At 43.5% G+C, this 17,894-nt stretch overlaps 1 protein-coding gene across 1 annotated transcript in view; it reads right to left on the bottom strand.

Moving 5' to 3' along the window:
• LOC114296013 (mogroside I-E synthase) overlaps nt 1–17,894 on the bottom strand; it is a 48,873-nt gene that overhangs the window by 29,382 nt on the left and 1,597 nt on the right. Inside the window, 1 exon segment of the mRNA XM_082918169.1 lies at nt 1,034–1,109. Within this exon segment, the coding sequence (XP_082774295.1) occupies nt 1,034–1,109 (76 nt within the window).

The raw sequence follows: 17,894 nt of genomic DNA, 5'->3' as shown, positions 1-17,894 counted from the left end.
CAAAACGACGTCGTTTTGACAGATTTGAGCCATTTGAGCCACAAAAATTTGAGCTATCTAGCATTGTCGTTAGAATATATTAGAAGCCCAAACTGTTGATGCATATTTTCTTTTGCTAAATATATATATATATATATATATTTTGGTGAATTGGTGCTAGAAATTTTATTTTGGCGCTTCTTTGTTTTTGATCATATAGTTTACAACATAAATTGTCCATCGTAAAAATTTCAACGCTTTTAACGGCAGGTGTTGTGTGCGTCGTAAAAAGGCAATACTTTTAATGGCGACCGTTGTGTGTGCCATCGTGTATAATTGATGTATTAACGGCACGCCATATGCACGTCGTTGAAAGTTTTATTATTTACGACATGCATTGCAAGTCGTAAAAAAATCATTGTTATTACCATTCACGGCCTACGCAATAGACACGCCGTGGTTGGAAAAGTATTTATGACATGCAAAAAAAGCAAGTCGTAAAAGTGAGAAACTATGTCGTGCATTTATTATATGTTGTTGATGTGGTGCCGTAAAAAGTCAGTTTTGTTGTAGTGGCATATCGACAATATATGTATCAAGTTGATCATTAAGTACCATGAGCTCCATTGGAGAAAAATCTTTGGGATAAAATTTAGCAAGATGAATTAACTTTTTCTTGTCAAAACTAGAGAAAAAGTTAGATGGATTCAAACATGTCACACAAAGTAATAACTCAGTGTTTGACTTAGTGAAACAAGCATTTAATTCTTGAATTTGCATATCCAAAATAGTGTAGAGTACCTCAGCACGATAGTGATGTAAGTGTATAATTTCTTGAGCGTTGCGCCTTTTTCTCCCTCGAGCTATAACATATCATCCATTTGGGAAACATCAATTTCATGCTTTTCACAAAAAGACAAAATATAATCAAGTAAAAATGTCTACCCACTTTCCCTCATCTTTTGAAGCCGTATTTTAGAAATTTGAACTAAATTCATGGCATTAACAATATCTTAATCATTAACAATATCTTAATCTTTCCTTTGTAGTGCTTGCTTATCTGAGTAGATTGATGGTATGGTTGGTCCAATTGTCCTCAATGGCCATATCTTTGTCATCTAATCCACCACCTATACAAATATCAATCACTAGACTTAGTTAACAAAATTTACTAAAAAGGTGCACAAAATGCTCTGTATTTATTTTGCAAATAACGTTATCATGAGTGCATTTATATAGGGTGTGTTTGGTAACATTTACGTTTTCAGTTTATATTTACAAAATTTTTATAAACTGGTTTTTGTTTATTTTTTGAAAAACATAAACTAAAAACGTGTTTGGTAATTGACAAAATATTTACAAAATTTTAAAAATATAAAAAAGAGTGAGAAATGGCAAGTAGTGGCAAGTGGCGGAGGAAGACGGTGGTGGAAAGTGGTGATGGTGGGTGGTGGGTAGCTGGTGGTGGTGGGTGGTGGCAGGTGGGTGGGTGACGGTGGCGGGTGGGTAGGTGACGGTAGCGGGTGGTGGGTGGTAACGAGTGGGTGGTGGTGGGTGGTGGCGGGTGGGTGGGTGGGTGACGGTGGCGGGTGGTGGGTGGTAGCAAGTGGGTGGTGGTGGTGGTGGTGGTGGCGGGTGGCAGGTGGTGGGTGGTGGTGGCAGATGGGTGGCCGATGGGAAGTGGTGGTGGGAACTGACGGAATGTGACTCACATGGATAGGTTCCCCATGACAAATAGGACTTGTGAGAACTGACGGAATGTAATTTGGACCCGTAGGTAGGGAGTTAGAGCTGAATACGCTCTAATCTTAGTCCAAAAATAGCGTTTCGGGGGCGAAAATTCATAACAGCCCCTGAATGACCATGTGGCTCACATGGACAATTTTTCCATGACAAATAGGACTTGTGAGAACTGACAGAATGTAATTCGGACCGGTAGGCTTGGAGTTAAAGCCGAAAACGCACTAAACTTAGTTGAAAAAATCCATATTGGTGTATGGCAAAGAATTTACACTTTTGTATAGTAGTAATATAATACTTTTGTCGTTCTCAGTTTTTGTGTAGTTCACTATTACTGATACAGAAAATTTTTGGCAATCAATAGATAATAACTGCTGTGGTATATAGATCACCTTCTGTCGTGGTACATATATGACCATTTGTTAGCGTACATATATGACCGTTTGTCATGGTCTATAGAAAAAATTTTGTCGTGGTACATATATCACCTTTTGTTTTGGTATAGATTATGATGGTAATTTGTACCATGCAAAATGGTAATTTCGCTTGGTAGTAAATATATTTTTTTTGTATACGGAGGACTTTGATTTTTGTATGACATATTTTGTATGGAATTATTATTTTAGTTTGGACAATAGTTGGTTTGTATATGGACTTTGACATTTAAAGTTATTTATTTTTTCAGATTGTGGAATGATTGATAGTATGTATCATTTTGTTTATATACGTATTACAGGTTGCATGGAATATAGACAAGTTATGGAGAAATTATAATTTTGCGATGAAATATAATATCATGTTTTTGGCGACTAAACAATTAGTAGCTAAAAAGACATTGGGAAAATACTTTGGGCCACTAAAAGTTTTGTATAAAATATATTTATATATATATATATATATAGACATTTGGTGACTAAAATTTGTAGAAAAAAGAAAAAAGAAAAAGACATTTGGCGACTAAAAGTTTTGCAACAAAAAAAAAATCAAACATTTGGCGACTAAAATATTTGGTAGCTAAAAACAAAAGCTAAAGAATAAAAACACTTTCACCGACTAAAATTTTAGTAGCAAAAAATGTGGGACTTTAGGCAACCAAATTTTTAGTAGCCAAAAGAAGAACTTTTTTGGCGACTAAAATTTTAATAGCCAAACATGTGGGACTTTAGGCGACTAAATTTTTAGTAGCCAAAAGAAGAACACTTTGCCGACTAACATTTTACTAGCTAAAAATATGGGACTTTAGGCAACTAAATTTTTAGTAGCCAAAAGAAGAACGCTTTGCCGACTAACATTTTAGTAGCTAAAAATGTGGGACTTTAGGCGACTAAAAGTATGGTCGCTGAAAATGTAGTAATTTAATTTAATATCCAACCTTTTGGCGACTAAAAATTTAGTTGGAAATTGAATACCTTTGGCGGCTAAAATAATTTTAGTCGCTAATGACCTTTGCCGACAATTCTTCGATGACTACTTTGGCGACCAAATAATTTAGTCGCTGAAGCCCTTCGGCGACTAAAAATTAACGTTTGGAGACTAAAAATTTAGTCGTTAAAAGTGATTTTTTTTTGTAGTAACAGAAGAAAGTGAGTCTAACATGTGAGTCTCACTCATAGTGTCTCTTTTATGATCTGTCACATATGTGAAAATATTTTGTGCAACTATACTTTCCCTAAAATATTATTGACACCGGTTGGCCCACAAATGGTTTTGGCCCACCACTTAGAGCCCAACTCACAACTCAAGCACTAAAGCCTAACACCCTCGTGAACCTAGAGCTGAATTAGGAACCAATGGCATCCAAACACGTGTCAAGCAAAGAACCAGCCATATAAGCAGACAAAGATCCTGTAGAGTTATTGCACCACACATAGCCATTAATGTGGCTCTTACGGCATTAAATGCGATAAACCCTTCACGTCAGAACAGACAGCCTTACCATGAACAAGGCAATCTAGAGTATAGACTTTCGGCCAACATGACAGGTCGGAGTGGACAAGGAAATGATCAACAAAGGATATAAGGAGGCTTCCAAGACACACAAAAGGTTTAAGCTCTCAATTTCTCTCTCTCTCTCTCTCTCTCTCTCTCTCTCTCTCTCTCTCTCTCTATACATCTTCATTCACTCCTAACTTGATCGTCGGAGGGTCCACTGGGGGACTTTCGTTTCTCGTTGGACACTTTTGCAAGTACTCCAGTGAGCTTAGTGACTGGTGAACGGTGTAGGAAGCGTGGGTCAACCCTACTCGCCCTCCAGGAATCCGCAGTATCATCAATTGGCGCCATCTGTGGGAACGCCACTCTAGGTAACAGTTGTGTTCATTGTTACCAGAGACCCGTTCCCAATAACTCCTCATCGTCAGCCATCAAGGTGGATGGTCACAACGAGATCTACGGCTTCTCAACACAACGTCGTCGACCCCCAAGCCGACCCTCCCAACACACCCCAGTACTTCACAGAACTCACCAACAGCATCAACCGCCTGGCCGAGCAAAACCATGTCTTGATCAATGCCTTGCTCCAGCGAAACCTCTCTATATCTCCTCCACCACCACAAGATATCCCCCCCAATCGAGAACGAACCCCGAGTCATCCTTTCCAACAAGCTTACCTTTCTAACTTAGAGGGTCTGTAGCCTCCACCTCAAGACATGAACCCGCCACCTCGAGGTTTTCATCCGTCAATTTAAGCACCTGCTCCTAAAGGAGAGTCTAGCAGTGTTCAACCCCCACTGCACTCTGGAGGTGACAATGTTCCTATCTGGGATGCGGAACTCTGTGCCATGAAACTCTAGCTCCAAGGGGTCATGCAGAACATACAGAATAAACCCTTCACAACAGCCAACTCCCTGTTTGTTACCTCCATTAGGGACAAACCCCTACCCCCTAAGTTTAAAATGCCCTCGATCAACTTATTCGATGGCATAACGGACCCGGTTGACCATTTGGAGACCTACAGGACCCTCATGATCCTCCATGTTTTTCCTGACGAGATCATGTGTCGGGCTTTCCCCGTGACGCTTAAGGGGTCAGCTTGGCTATGGTTTAGTCAGCTGCCATCAGACTCTGTCTCTACTATCCAATACCTAAGTGATTCCTTCCTGAGCCATTTCACCTGTGCTCAGTGCCAGTGTCACCCGGCAACTCAACGACTTAACATCCGTCAGACGGAAAAGGAGTCACTACATAGTTATGTCACCTGTTTCAACATTGAGGCCCTACAAGTGGCGGAAAACGACGACAAGGTCATCCTCACAACTTTCATGGCCGCTTTACGACCGTCTGATTTCCTTTTCTCTCTTTCTAAGAACCCTCCAACCACCATGGCCACCCTCCTCTCCAAAGCCCAAAAATATATGAATGCCAAAGATTCTTTGGCAGCCTGCCAAGATACTACCACTGAAAACCCAACCCCTTGGGAGAAAAGAAAGGAATCCGAAACTAGTCCCTCCCAGTATACCTAACAAGCCCCTAAGTATACGAACCAACTCGCTCGAGCCAACCGACCGGTACCTACCCGACTGCCCGGTCGGTTCGAGCGATACACCCCCTCTCAATTCCCCCATGGAACGAGTCTTGAACCAGATCCAACGAGATTACAACCTGAAATGGCCTCAACCATCACGGTTTCCCTCCAACTGACGAGATCAATCCAAGTATTGTCGTTTCCATCAGGACCACGGCCACAACACCGAGGAATGTGTCAACCTCAAAGACCAGGTAGAGGATTTGATACGCCAGGGACGCCTCAGTCGGTTCACTGTAGCCCAACCCTAGCAGCGACCAAGGACTGACCCACTGAGAGGCCAATACCGCCATATCCCTCCCCGACAACCCGCACCACCTAAGCGAGACAATGATCAGCCACCACCACCTCCCCGAGCACAAGGCAATCTTGTCCCCCCAGTCGGCGAGATCAGAGTCATCGCTGGTGAGCTCGCAGGCGGCGATCCATCCCGATCGGCCCAGCGAATCGAACTCAGAAAAATCAGGCGAGGCTCCGATAAAGAAGTCACGACATTGGATCGTCCCTTCAAACACCCCAAGCAGTGGACTGAACCTGTCACCTTTATGGAGGCCGATTGGACAGGCATCCGTTACCCCTATGACGACCCAGTCGTCATCTCTACTCTCCTGTCCAATTACAAAGTCAGACGGGTGCTTGTTGACAATGGCAGCTCTTCAGACATCATCTTCCTGAACGCCTATCACCAACTCAAAGTTAGAGAACAAAAATTGTCCCCTCTCCAAACCCCGCTAGTTGGTTTCACTGGCGATCGGGTGACCTCCATAGGCTCCATCGATCTCCCCATCACCATTGGAGAATATCCATGACAGACCACCAAATTACTCACTTTCCTTGTCATCAATTGTCATTCTGCTGTAACATAATCCTTGGACGCACAGCTCTTAATGTTTTTCAAGCTGTCACATCCACATATCATCTAGCCATGAAATTTCCTACCAACCTTGGGGTTGGCACTGTGAGGGGTGAGCAGACTATGGCCAGAGAATGCTACGTCGCCTCACTAAAAGAGGTCAAGCTGAAGAAGGCTATGATCATCGAAGGACTAGACATCAGAGATGAAGAAGAATTAGTCAGAGGGGAACTAGTAGAAGAACTCGTCGAAGTCTCTATCGATCCTACCAACTCAGCCAAAACAGCCAGGATTGGCAGCCAACTATTCTCCCAGGCCAAGGTCGATCTCACAGCTCTATTAGCCAAGTATAACAATGTGTTTGCTGGACCCATTCAGACATACCAGGCATCGATTCCTCTTTCATCACTCATCGTCTCAACATCGAGCCCCACTTCCTTTCTGCTAGAGGCAGTGTATCTTTCACCCGGAACGCAATGCCCTCATCGCCTCTAAGGTAGACAAACTGCTGAAAGCATAGTTCATAAAAAATGTGGACTACCCCAAGTGGCTGTCCAATGTAGTGTTAGTCTGCAAAAACAATGGTAAATGGCAACTCTACGTCGACTATTCCTACCTTAATCGGGCTTGCCCCAAAGATAGCTATCCCTTCTCCTGGATAGATCTGCTGGTTGATGCAACTGCCGGACATCAGATGCTTAGTTTCATGAATGCCTTCTTCGGCTACAATCAAATTTTGATGCACCTGGCCGACCAGGAACACACCTCCTTCATCACAGACAGAGGAACTTATCACTATCGTGTTATGCCCTTCGACTTGAAAAATGCCAAAGCAACTTACCAACGTCTGGTCAATGCCATCGTTCAGCACCAGATAGGCTGGAACATGGAAGTCTACGTCGATGACATGCTAGTGAAGAGTAAACTCTCCTCTGATCAATTGGCAGATCTGTGAGAAACCTTCAAAACCTTACACAAATATCAGATGAAACTGAACCCAGAGAAGTGCGCCTTCGGTGTAGGATCTGGGAAGTTCCTGGGCTTCATGGTCAGCCAACGGGGCATCGAGGCTAACCCCGAAAAGATCAAGGCCCTGGTAGAAATGCAATCTCCCAGAACGGTCAAGGAGGTTTAATGGCTCACGGGGCAGAGTCGCTGCCCTCAACCATTTTATTTCTCAGGCAACAGACAAGTGTCTTTCATTTTTCAAAGTCCTCCGATAGGCGTTTAAGTGGAACACCAAATTTGAGGAGGCATTTCAACAACTGAAGCAGTGTATGGCCAACCCCCCCTCCTTTCTCAAGCGCTCCTTGGCGAAACCCTCTTTCTCTACTTAGCCATATCAAACAATGCCGTCAGTGCTACCCTCATCAGGAAAGACAATTCAGTACAATGTCCAGTCTACTACATTAGCTGCGCGCTCAGGGGGGCAGAACAGGACTATCCCCTGTTGGAGAAAAGGGTCTTCGCCTTGGTCATAGCCTCCAAATGTTGCCCGGGCACTTACTGTCTCCAAGATATAGAAGGCAAAGACCTCCCCCATCTATGGAATGCCGAGCACTTGAAGCGTTATTTCCAGTGAAATGGTGTCTCTTATTTTTGTATTGTTTGATTGTTATATGTTCGTTTTGCCGATCTGCACACTTGTTTATTTTTGCCCTTTCCATACATGGTGTAAACTTGTGATCAACAGGTTGTGACTTAAATGACAACAATTTGACATCTCCATTTTCTGTGTTACGTTTCAGTAACAACTTTTTGACCAAGCCTCAGCCAGACTGAGCACGAACAGCCCAGTCAGACTGAGTTAACTAAAGTCTCAGCTAGACTGAGCAAGAGTTCAGCCGGACTGAGTTAACTAAAGCCTTAGCCAGACTGAGCACGAAGAGTTGAAGCCTCAGCCAGACTGAGCACGAAGAGCTCAGTTAGACTGAGTTAACCAAACCACCAGCCAGACTAAGCATGAAGAACTCAGCCAGACAGAGTTAACTAAAGCCTCAGCCTCAGCCCGACTGAGTCCTTCAAGTCTGTGCCAAACTAAACAAGAAACGCTCAGCCAGATTAAGTTAGCTAAACCTTCAGCCCGACTGAGCCCTTCAAGCCTCAGCCAGACTGAGCATGAAGAACTCAACTAGACTGAGTTAACTAAAGCCTCAGCCCGATTAAGCCCTTCAAGTCTCAACCAGACTAAGCACGAAGAACTCAGCCTAACTTAGTTAAAATCCTAGTTCATAATCATCTATTTTTACTATTCATACAAGTTAGCCTACTTGCCCATTTTTACCATTTTTACAAGATTGGTTACTTATCAAATTTCATATTCCCAAATTTTCTTACCCATTTTTATCCAATTCTACTCATCAATTTTTACCATTTAAACTTTACAAATCAAAGCAATGACAACAACAACAATGACAGAACTCGTCGTTTTATTAACAAACTTGCATTTTTATACAATTCATTACAGAAATTATATGTACAAAAAAAAAAAAAACAATTTTTTACACTTAGTTCCCCTCGCTTGACGTGAGATCGTCCTCCTCAACCCCCTCATCCAAGGAGGTCTGGGCAACGTTGTCTTCTCCTACCTTCACGAGACTGAAGTCCACGTCTGGGAACAGCTCTTGCGCCTTATATTTGAAGGACATCCAGCCGTTGTCCTAGTACTGACTCATCTTGTGCTTGTAGAAGTCGGACCGCTGGAAGCTTTGGATCACTTCTTCTTCACTCAAGCCTTCAGTGGCTGCTCCCGACGGCCTTGCACCCTTTTCTCCCTCCTTCGCCAAGCTCCGAGCGACTGCGGTGTCGATGGCCATCTGGAATTTGGCGAACCCCTTAAATTACTCCATAGCCGCCACACAGAAGTAGGGGTACGCCGCCCTCTCAAATGCCAATTTTGCCCTCTTCTCTGCTAATGACTTCTCAAACTTTACAATTTGACCATCTGCTTCTTCTTTGTCCTTAATTGCCTGGTCACGTAGATCTTCGTTGTTGGCAAAGTCCTCCTCCAACCTTTCATTGGCAGTGGTGTAGGCCTGTTGGACCACGTCTAGCTTCCTCTGCTCGCACGCTTTGCCAAGTAGTTCTGCACCACCACCAGTACTTCCATTTTCTTTGCCCTTTGCGCATACTCCAGCCTCTTTGCACACGCACTCCGAGCGGCTTTCCTCTAGCTCGTTGTCTCAACCCTTAGGTTTTGTAGCTGCGCTTTCACTCCTTCTACCTCTACCTTTATGTGCGTTGCCTTATTCATCAGGGCAGCCACCAAGGTCGTCGCCTCCATCTGCGCTGAGTAGAACCCTCTCAGGAGGTCGGCCTTTGTTAATCGCACCATCGATTGCACGACCGCATCCTTTAATACCCCAACGAGATGGTCGACAGCGACCCTGGCTTCGCCCCCTTCTTTTACCGATTGACTTGCCACCGCGTGCACGTGGAACATGGCGGTCTTCAACAGGGCACTCATCTCTGATTTGCTAACCCCAACTTTCCCTTCACCAGGACTGGGGGACACTTCTGGCACATGCGCCAACTTGAGTGACTACGACCCCAACCTCTCACCTATTGCCACTTGCTTTGACTCCGCCACGCTCGTCACCACTTGGGCATTTGGGCCCATGTCTTCTTTCACCACTTGGGCATTCTCTCCTTCTAGGGCTTCTTTCGCCCTCCCCTCCTTCGTCTTCTTTGAAACAGGGGCACCCTTACTCCCCTCTGCCGCTGCCTTCTTTCTCTTCGTCTTCTTTAACACTACTTCCATCTCTTGTTTGCTCCTCTCCTTCAGCAGATCCACTGGAGGCGACAGTGGCGCAAAATCAGTCAGATCTTTGACTCCCAACGACATGGGCCATGGTTGGATCTGCTTCCTCATCACTAGCTTAGGCGCAGGTCCCAACTTCATCTTCCTTAGCAAACGTTTTCCGCTCCTCCGTCTCTTGCGCTTTTCTCCTTGCCTCCAACTCCTCCTGTGCAGGATACTTCTCAGTCGGTTGCGACCCCAGACTCAGGGTAAATAGGGTTGACGGTCGGATAAGGTCATCCTACTTCACACCCTCCTTCTTCTTCTACTCCTTAACCCGTTTCACCCTGTTCTCTACATCCGCTTCTAGCCGTGGCTCCGCCGACTTCGTGGGGACTTTCCACGTTGTGCGCACCCCCCTCTCATCATTTGCTGATACATAAAACCACCTCAGTCTTCACTCCTTCATCGATGATGGTAAGCCTGCCACTAGTCCTCTGTCCGCCACCGCTTGTAAGGTCACCCACATCTCTTGCTGACTGGAGGCCTTGTAGCAAGAAAAAAATTCCTCCACTGTCATTGCTACACCCCAGTCGCCTGTGGCCATGCGATCGCATAGGCCATTATTATTTTCCATGCGTTGGGCATCAGCTGCCCTGGCGCCACCTCTAGTCGGTTCAGTACATCCACTACTATTTGGGGGAGCGATAGCCTCAACCCCTCCCGCTACTTCCCCGTATAACATAAATTTCATCGGTCGTGCATTCGACGCCCTCTCCTTAGACGTGGGCAACTTCAGCTCTATCTCGGCTGGAATCTGGTACTTCCTTCGTACCTTCTCTAACTGCTCTACCGTGAATGTTGGCTTGTCGACCATGTTGTGCCAATGGTCCGGTTCCACTTGGCTAATTGGTCTTGCAGCTATGATCATTGTAGATGGGCGAGCTCGCGCCATTTTCTCCACCCCTCTTTTCTCCCGCCTTTCTGCTTTATATTGCTTCGCCAACTTCACTGCATCGTCTTCCCCCAGTGCCTCTAGCCTCATGGATAGCATTTCATCTCGAGCCATCCCTTCTACGTTTTTGCATATTGCTTCAGACGCTGGCACAAGGAAGTTCGCAAAATATTGGAGAGGTGTATCAGACGAAACAAATGAGTTCAACTCTGGGACGTGTTGGTTTTTCTCAAAGAGGTATGTAAAACGAATAACTCCAAATGCCCATGGTTTGCCTATATTCTAAGGATCGAGATTAAATTTCGCCAATTTGAAAATTTTCAAAGGTTTCCAACCCCGCCTTTTGCACGTCCCATCTTTGTTCTAACCCTTCACCTCCTGTTAATGCATCACTTCCCTCATTGCCGGATCATACCATGTGTACAACCATGATTCACCACCCTTTCCCCTTCCCCGTCTATTCCATTTCACATCATCACGTGCTTCGTCACTCCTCGAGCCTCGCAAGCTATCACCACCTCTGGCTTTGCCCCCTTTACAGTCGAACCTCCTCCTGGTCAGTCCTCTAGCTCGGCCTCCTTCGCGGTTGGCCCATTTCTCGGTCGGTTCTCTTGCTCCGCCCCCTCCGCGGTCGGCCCTTCTCTCGGTCGGTCCTCTGGCTCGGCTCCCTTCACAGTCTACCCTCCTACCGGTCGGTCCTCTAGCTCGGCCCCCTTCGCGGTCAGCCCTACTCTCGGTCGGTCCTCTGGCTCGGCCCCCTTCGCGATTGGCCCTCCTCTCGGTCAGTCCTCTAGCTCAGCCCCCTTCGCGGTCGGCCCTCCTTCCAGTCGGTCCTCTAGCTCGGCCCCCTTCGCGGTCGGCCCTCCGCTCGATCGGTCCTCTGGCTCAGCCCCCTTCGCGGTCGATTTTCCACACAGTCAGCTCTCTCACTCGGCCTTGCACCCTCCCCATCCTTCTTCTTATTCCCTTCGTTGGGCTGAAACTACATTTGGGAATTGGGCACTACTGACACCGGTTGGCCCATAAATGGTTTTGGCCCATCACTTAGAGCCCAACTCACAACTCAAGAACTAAAGCCCAACACCCTTGTGAACCCAGAGCTGAATTAGGAACCAATGGCATCCAAACACGTGCCAAGCACGGAACCAGCCATATAAGCAGATAAAGATCTTGTAGAGTTATTGCACCACACATCAGCCATTAATGTGGCTTCTGCGGCATTAAATGCGATAAACCCTTCACGTCGGAACGGGCAGCCTCACCATGAACAAGGCAAGCTAGAGCATAGACTTTCGGCCAACATGATAGGTCGGAGTGGATAAGGAAATGATGAACAAAGGATAAAAGGAGGCTTCCAAGACACACAAAAGGTTTAAGCTCTCAACTTCTCTCTCTCTCTCTTTCTATATATATATCTTCATTCACTCCTGACTTGATCGTCAAAGGGTTCGCTGGGGGACTCCCGTTTCCCATTGGACACTTTTGCAGGTACTCCAATGAGCTTAGTGACTGGTGAATGGTGTAGGAAGCGTGGGTCAACCCTACTCGCCCTCCAAGAATTCGCAGTATCATCAATTATGATCGTTATAATATTGTTGTTCATTGTTAACTTTAGCATTACTCAAAAAACATTTCAAATATTTGAGAACATAAGTGTAGACCGCCCGAAACTTCGCTCCGCGCGCAAGGGCGCGAATTGTAGTTCTAGCTATTACAGTTCAGACTCCTGTCACGGTTCTGAATCTAATCTCACAAAGTGCAATGTAAGACTGATAAATCACCAAAGAGTCCAAATCCGGCAAATCGTTTTGGAATATCGATTTTAATCAAGAAGTGCCAAACATGGACTACTTTTTCAGATTTCAGAATCGCCACCTAAATAATTTGTTTTGGGAAATTTAGGAAACCCTGACTCGTGCCTAAGGCCACGTGTCCGTCATCACCAAAGTTGCCTCGGCTCAAGAACTTGGGTACGAGAGGGGAAGGTCTTGAAATGAGGACCCCCGCTCGCCCAATCAAAGGATCGACCTCTACTAAGATGAAATGTTATATTGAAAACACAGGTGCTCTTTTTCCAGTTTATTAGCTAACCTTACTATGTGATGCGCACAACATACAAGTATAGACTCAATCACACAGATTGGAACAAAACAACTCATGTTTGTTTTTTGAAAATGGTTTGAAGTTGCTACTCGCAAGTAGGCTAAGACGCGGATTTGCCACCCTCAAGTGGGCTTTAGAAAAACATGATTTTGCCACTCCAAGTGGGCTTAAAATGCATATTTTGATGAATTGTTCCAATTCAAGAAATGAAGCCCTCATCCACAGGTATTCATACAGTTATAGCAGTTAAGCATATAGCCTCATGGCAAGCATGCTAACATGGCAACATACACATCTCATGCAGTATGCTAAAGCGTAAACACTCACAGTGTACTCAGGTAAGGAACATTGGGCAGCGGTAAAATGGATTTTAAGATATCTTCGAGGGACTTCGAAGGTGTGTTTGTGTTTTAGGGATGGTAAGCCGATGCTTGATGGGTTCACAGATTCTGACATGGCTGGTGATATTGATTCTAGGAAATCTACTTCGCGGTATTTGATGACTTTTGCAGGGGGAGCTGTGGCATGACAATCTAAATTGCAAAAATGTGTTGCTCTCTCGACTACCGAAGCTGAATTTATTGCCATTATGGAAGCTTGCAAAGAAGAGTTATGGTTGAAGAAAATTTTTGCAAGAGTTGGGTTTGAAGCAAGAAAAGTATGTGCTTTATTGTGATAGTCAAAGTGCTATTCACTTGAGTAAAAATTATACTTTTCATTCGAGATCGAAACATATTGATGTGAGATACCATTGGATTCGTGATGTGTTAGATTCGAAATTGTTACAACTCGAAAAGGTTCACACAGATGATAATATTTCAGATATGTTGACTAAGACTTTGTTGAGGGACAAACATTTAAAGTGTCGAACTTTGGCGAGTATGGTTGATGTCTCCACCTAAGTAGGTAGGGGGAGAATTGTTGCGTATACCTCCTTATTGGAGTGTGGGACCCAATTGGTTTATTAAAAGAGTTTAATTTGGTTTGGTATTAGTTATACTATATTTTTTATATATTATATCTAATTTTGTGGAGACCCAATTCAGTTTGGAAACAACTAAGGTTTTGATAAAAAATCCTAGATTCATAATATATTATTGGTATTGTTTTTTCCAAAGAAAAAAAAGGTGTTGTGCCACTGCTATAGAGCAATTGAAAATTAATTTGGTGGAATCAAATTTTGGGTGAGTGAAAAGTGTTACTTTTCGGTTGGTGAATTTGAAGTTCTCTATCCTGCGGTTTATTGTTTTTTTGAAGCACTGTACATGTGCATCTTGATTGCTTTGTCAAATTCGGCTGATTTGGGTTATTATTTTGGGTCTTTTTCAGCTCTAGTTTCGAAGATTTTGGTTCATCTATTTGGTGAGGTCTTTCTTCTTGTTTATTTGTGATTATTTGGAATTCACCCAAGGGTGGTTTTGTGAGACCATTCGTGTCTCGTTTGTAATCGTTTGGAAACTATTTGATTGATAGTGGAATCGGGTTTCGATCCCGTGGTCGTACCACGTAAAAATTCTTGTGTTGTTTTTTATTTAATTTTTCCGCATTAGTTTTTATTCCCATTGATTGATTTACTTATGGGGAATCACATATTTTTCCTAACAGCCAAAACAGAAGCTAGTTAGTAATCAATGCATGATCCTAGCTATGTTAAGATGCCTAATGCAACACATGCAAAAATGCAACTAAAATAGGCTCGGCTATCTAGAATGGCATATGAATGCAACACTTGATAACATGCTTTGAAACACGTATTCAAGAAAGTGTATTGAAATACAATGCAGTTTGAATGATGCGTCGAGCCTGGTGCATGCAAGACAAATGAATGATGCACGCATACAAGTATAAGGATGCTAATTGAAACATGCCCTAAAACTAACCATCAAAAGCTGATAAGTAAAAGGGAGAAAGAAATGGGGTTGGAAGACATGCATCACACATACGCACGTTTATTACAAAATTTGCCCTCTCGACGGAGGGTCCGCATAGTAAGTTAACTAGCTAATCTAAGCTAATTAAACTAATTATTACAAACCAAAACTGATTAACTAATCCTAGTTAACTAGTTACAAACACAAATGAATAGCTAAGTGCATTAACTACTGAAGTACAGAACCAAATAGTTAACTAGCTAAGCAAAGCAGTTAAAAGGAGCCTCGGGGCGAGGAGTGCATGCATGCTCGGTCGCCTCGTTCAGAAATCCATTACTATGCCCCAACTTGCCTCTGTTTGCATTTGATTTCAGAAAGTTGTACAAACCTCCAGATAGCTTCTACTCCAACATGGAGACCTCTAGGAGGGCTGCCGACCATAAAATGATGGTGTAGACCACCTATAGACCACTTAAACATGTTGCAGACCAGAAAAAGTGGTCAACCAGCCACTTTTATTGGTCTGCCGACCAGAAAATTCTGCCAAGCTCCAATTTGCTGCAACAGAGAACAAAAAGGGGCACAACAGTGTATTTGCAAGATATATGTACACAACCACCCTCCCTATCATTTCTTAAGCTTAAAGGGGTGTGGTTCTCAACTCTCGGGCCACTAACCGAGCATCGCAATGCACGATGGCCGAGAAGCCAAGTTTGCACAATTCAATATCAATGAAGGCACAAATAACACATAAGGGCCTTAACCTCTATCATGCATGATCAAGAGGGTCGGTGACCGAGCAATGAGGCAAGTTTCATCACTTCAAGTATGAAACGCCCCTCGTTTCTCATGTTTGAATTAACGTTCAATCCAAACGCAAAGCAATGCAACAACATTCCAAACAACATGCAAACAACATAAGCATGTCAAGCTAGGGGCCTTAAGCATGAAAGCTAGTGAAGGACGCAACACAAGGGCTATGTAATGCAATGCTCAATGGATCAAACCAGTCCCAAACTGACTTCATGCACGCCGAAACAAAGGCCAAAATGCTCTAAAATGATGGCATGAAAGGCAAGATAATGCATGCTCATGCATCAGCTAATCAATTAAGCATAAGAGCACAACTCTCAAACATGATTAAGAAGTGACAAACATGGAAGTGTGACAACACTATATGCTCTGAAATCATGTGTGAAACGATGCCAAATCATCCAAACAACACAAGCATAGCATGCCAAAAGGCCTAAGGCACAAGGTTACCAAAAGGGACTACACAAGAGGCATGCAATACATGGCACAAATGATTGAACCAACCATGGATAGAGCTCAATTAGGTCAAAACAAAGACCAAAACATGTTGAGATGGGAGCTCAAAAGCCTAGGCATGCATGCATACAAGTTAGGCCATAAGCGAGGCATAAAGGCATAACCCTTAAAAGCACTCAAAGAGTGAAAAAATTAAGAACATGGCAATGCTATATGCTCTGAAATATCATGTTAAATGATGCCAAATCATGCACATGTCACAAATAAAGCATGTTAAGAGGCTCAAAGCTTAAAACTAGCATAGGTACTTGCACTATAGCTATACAAAGCAAGCCCCAAAACACCAAGAACACCTAAAATAGTCCTAAAGCATGTCAAAATAATGCTAAAACATGTATGGAGTATAGTCAAAACAAGCTAGCATGGTAAGCTAAAACATCAAGTAAGCTAGGCCAATGAGCATGATTACACTACAAGTGTAAGAAGCAAATGAGGGATGCTCTAATCAACCAAAAACATAGTTGTATGATGGTAAAATAACACTAAAAACACACTGAAATGGCAGCCCAAAAAGCTTAGGCAAGATGGCATACATAATGGTTCATGTTTAAGGCATAAAGCACCAACCCTCTAAAGCATTCAAAGAATGAAAGATGTGAGGGCATGAAAATGAAACATGCTCTGAAATCACATATCAAATGATGCTAAATCATGCAAATAGCCCAAGTAATGCATGCTAGTGGACTCAAAACACAAAGCTAGTGAGCAAGATTGAACTATGGCTATACAAAGCAAGGTCCAATTGATCAAGACCACTCAAAATAGAGCTTAAGCATGGCAAAACAATAGCAAATACATGTTGAGATAGGGCTAACACAAGCTAGGATTAGAGGCATAAAGCATGGAGCATATTAGGCCAACAAAGAGGATTACACTACAAGTGTAAAAACCAAGCAAGAGGTGACTCTACCAACCAAAATTAGAGTTAAGACATGTTAAATAATGAGCAAAAACATGCTGAAATGGAACCAATACATGCTAGAATGGTGAGCTGAAACCTTAAGCATACATGGCTAGTTTGCAAGGATTACACTACAAGTGTATAAAGCATACAAGGGTAGCCTAAACTAAGCCAAAATAGAGGTATTCCATACTAAAGTAAGGCAAAAAATAGGCTAAGATGGAGCCAAAACAAGCTAGACAAACATGCTCAAACATGAGGCCATCAACACAAGCAACTAAGACACAAGGAGAGGGGATGACCCCCTCTTATTTGGGGCCTCAAAACACACTTTCTACTGCTGAAAATCCATTGGATTTTAGTGGCTAAAAGGCCAAGAGAAGGCTAAAACAAAAGCTTCATGGGATGGCTTAAAAGCCTAGCAAATAAGGCATGCAAGGGAGAAGACCACCCCCAACACCAAAAAAGCCTCAAACAAACATTTCAAATACTTAAAAATGAAGCTTTTTGCAGTTGGAAGTTAAGCCTAAAACATTATGCAAGTATGGTCAAAGACTTAAGCAAAACAAGGCTTTAAGGGGTTAGTTTCTTACCCTTGAAGAACAAGGACAAAGCAGCAACTCTAGCAACTTTTTTTTGGACCAAAAGCAATCCAAAAACCCCAAAACCAACTTCAAGTTACCTCAGCTCCAAAGCAAAGGTGTTTCACTCGGTGTTTTTGTGCAAAAGTGTGAAGAAATGGCACTTTAAGGCACAAACCAATGCAAATATAGAGAGAGGGAGCAATATAGAGATAGAGATATATGTATAGCCCTCAGCCAATTTTTCTAAACCTGAGACAAGAGGGAGGAGGCTCCTTTTTATAGAAATCCATGCTCCAAGCTTGTTTGACAAGCTAGAG

Source organism: Camellia sinensis, chromosome 3, assembly GCF_055761805.1.
Source record: "Camellia sinensis isolate YWXY chromosome 3, ASM5576180v1, whole genome shotgun sequence".
Lineage (NCBI taxonomy): Eukaryota > Viridiplantae > Streptophyta > Magnoliopsida > Ericales > Theaceae > Camellia > Camellia sinensis.
Note: the sequence above shows the minus strand (reverse complement) of the source record. Positions and strands in the feature narration are given on the sequence as shown.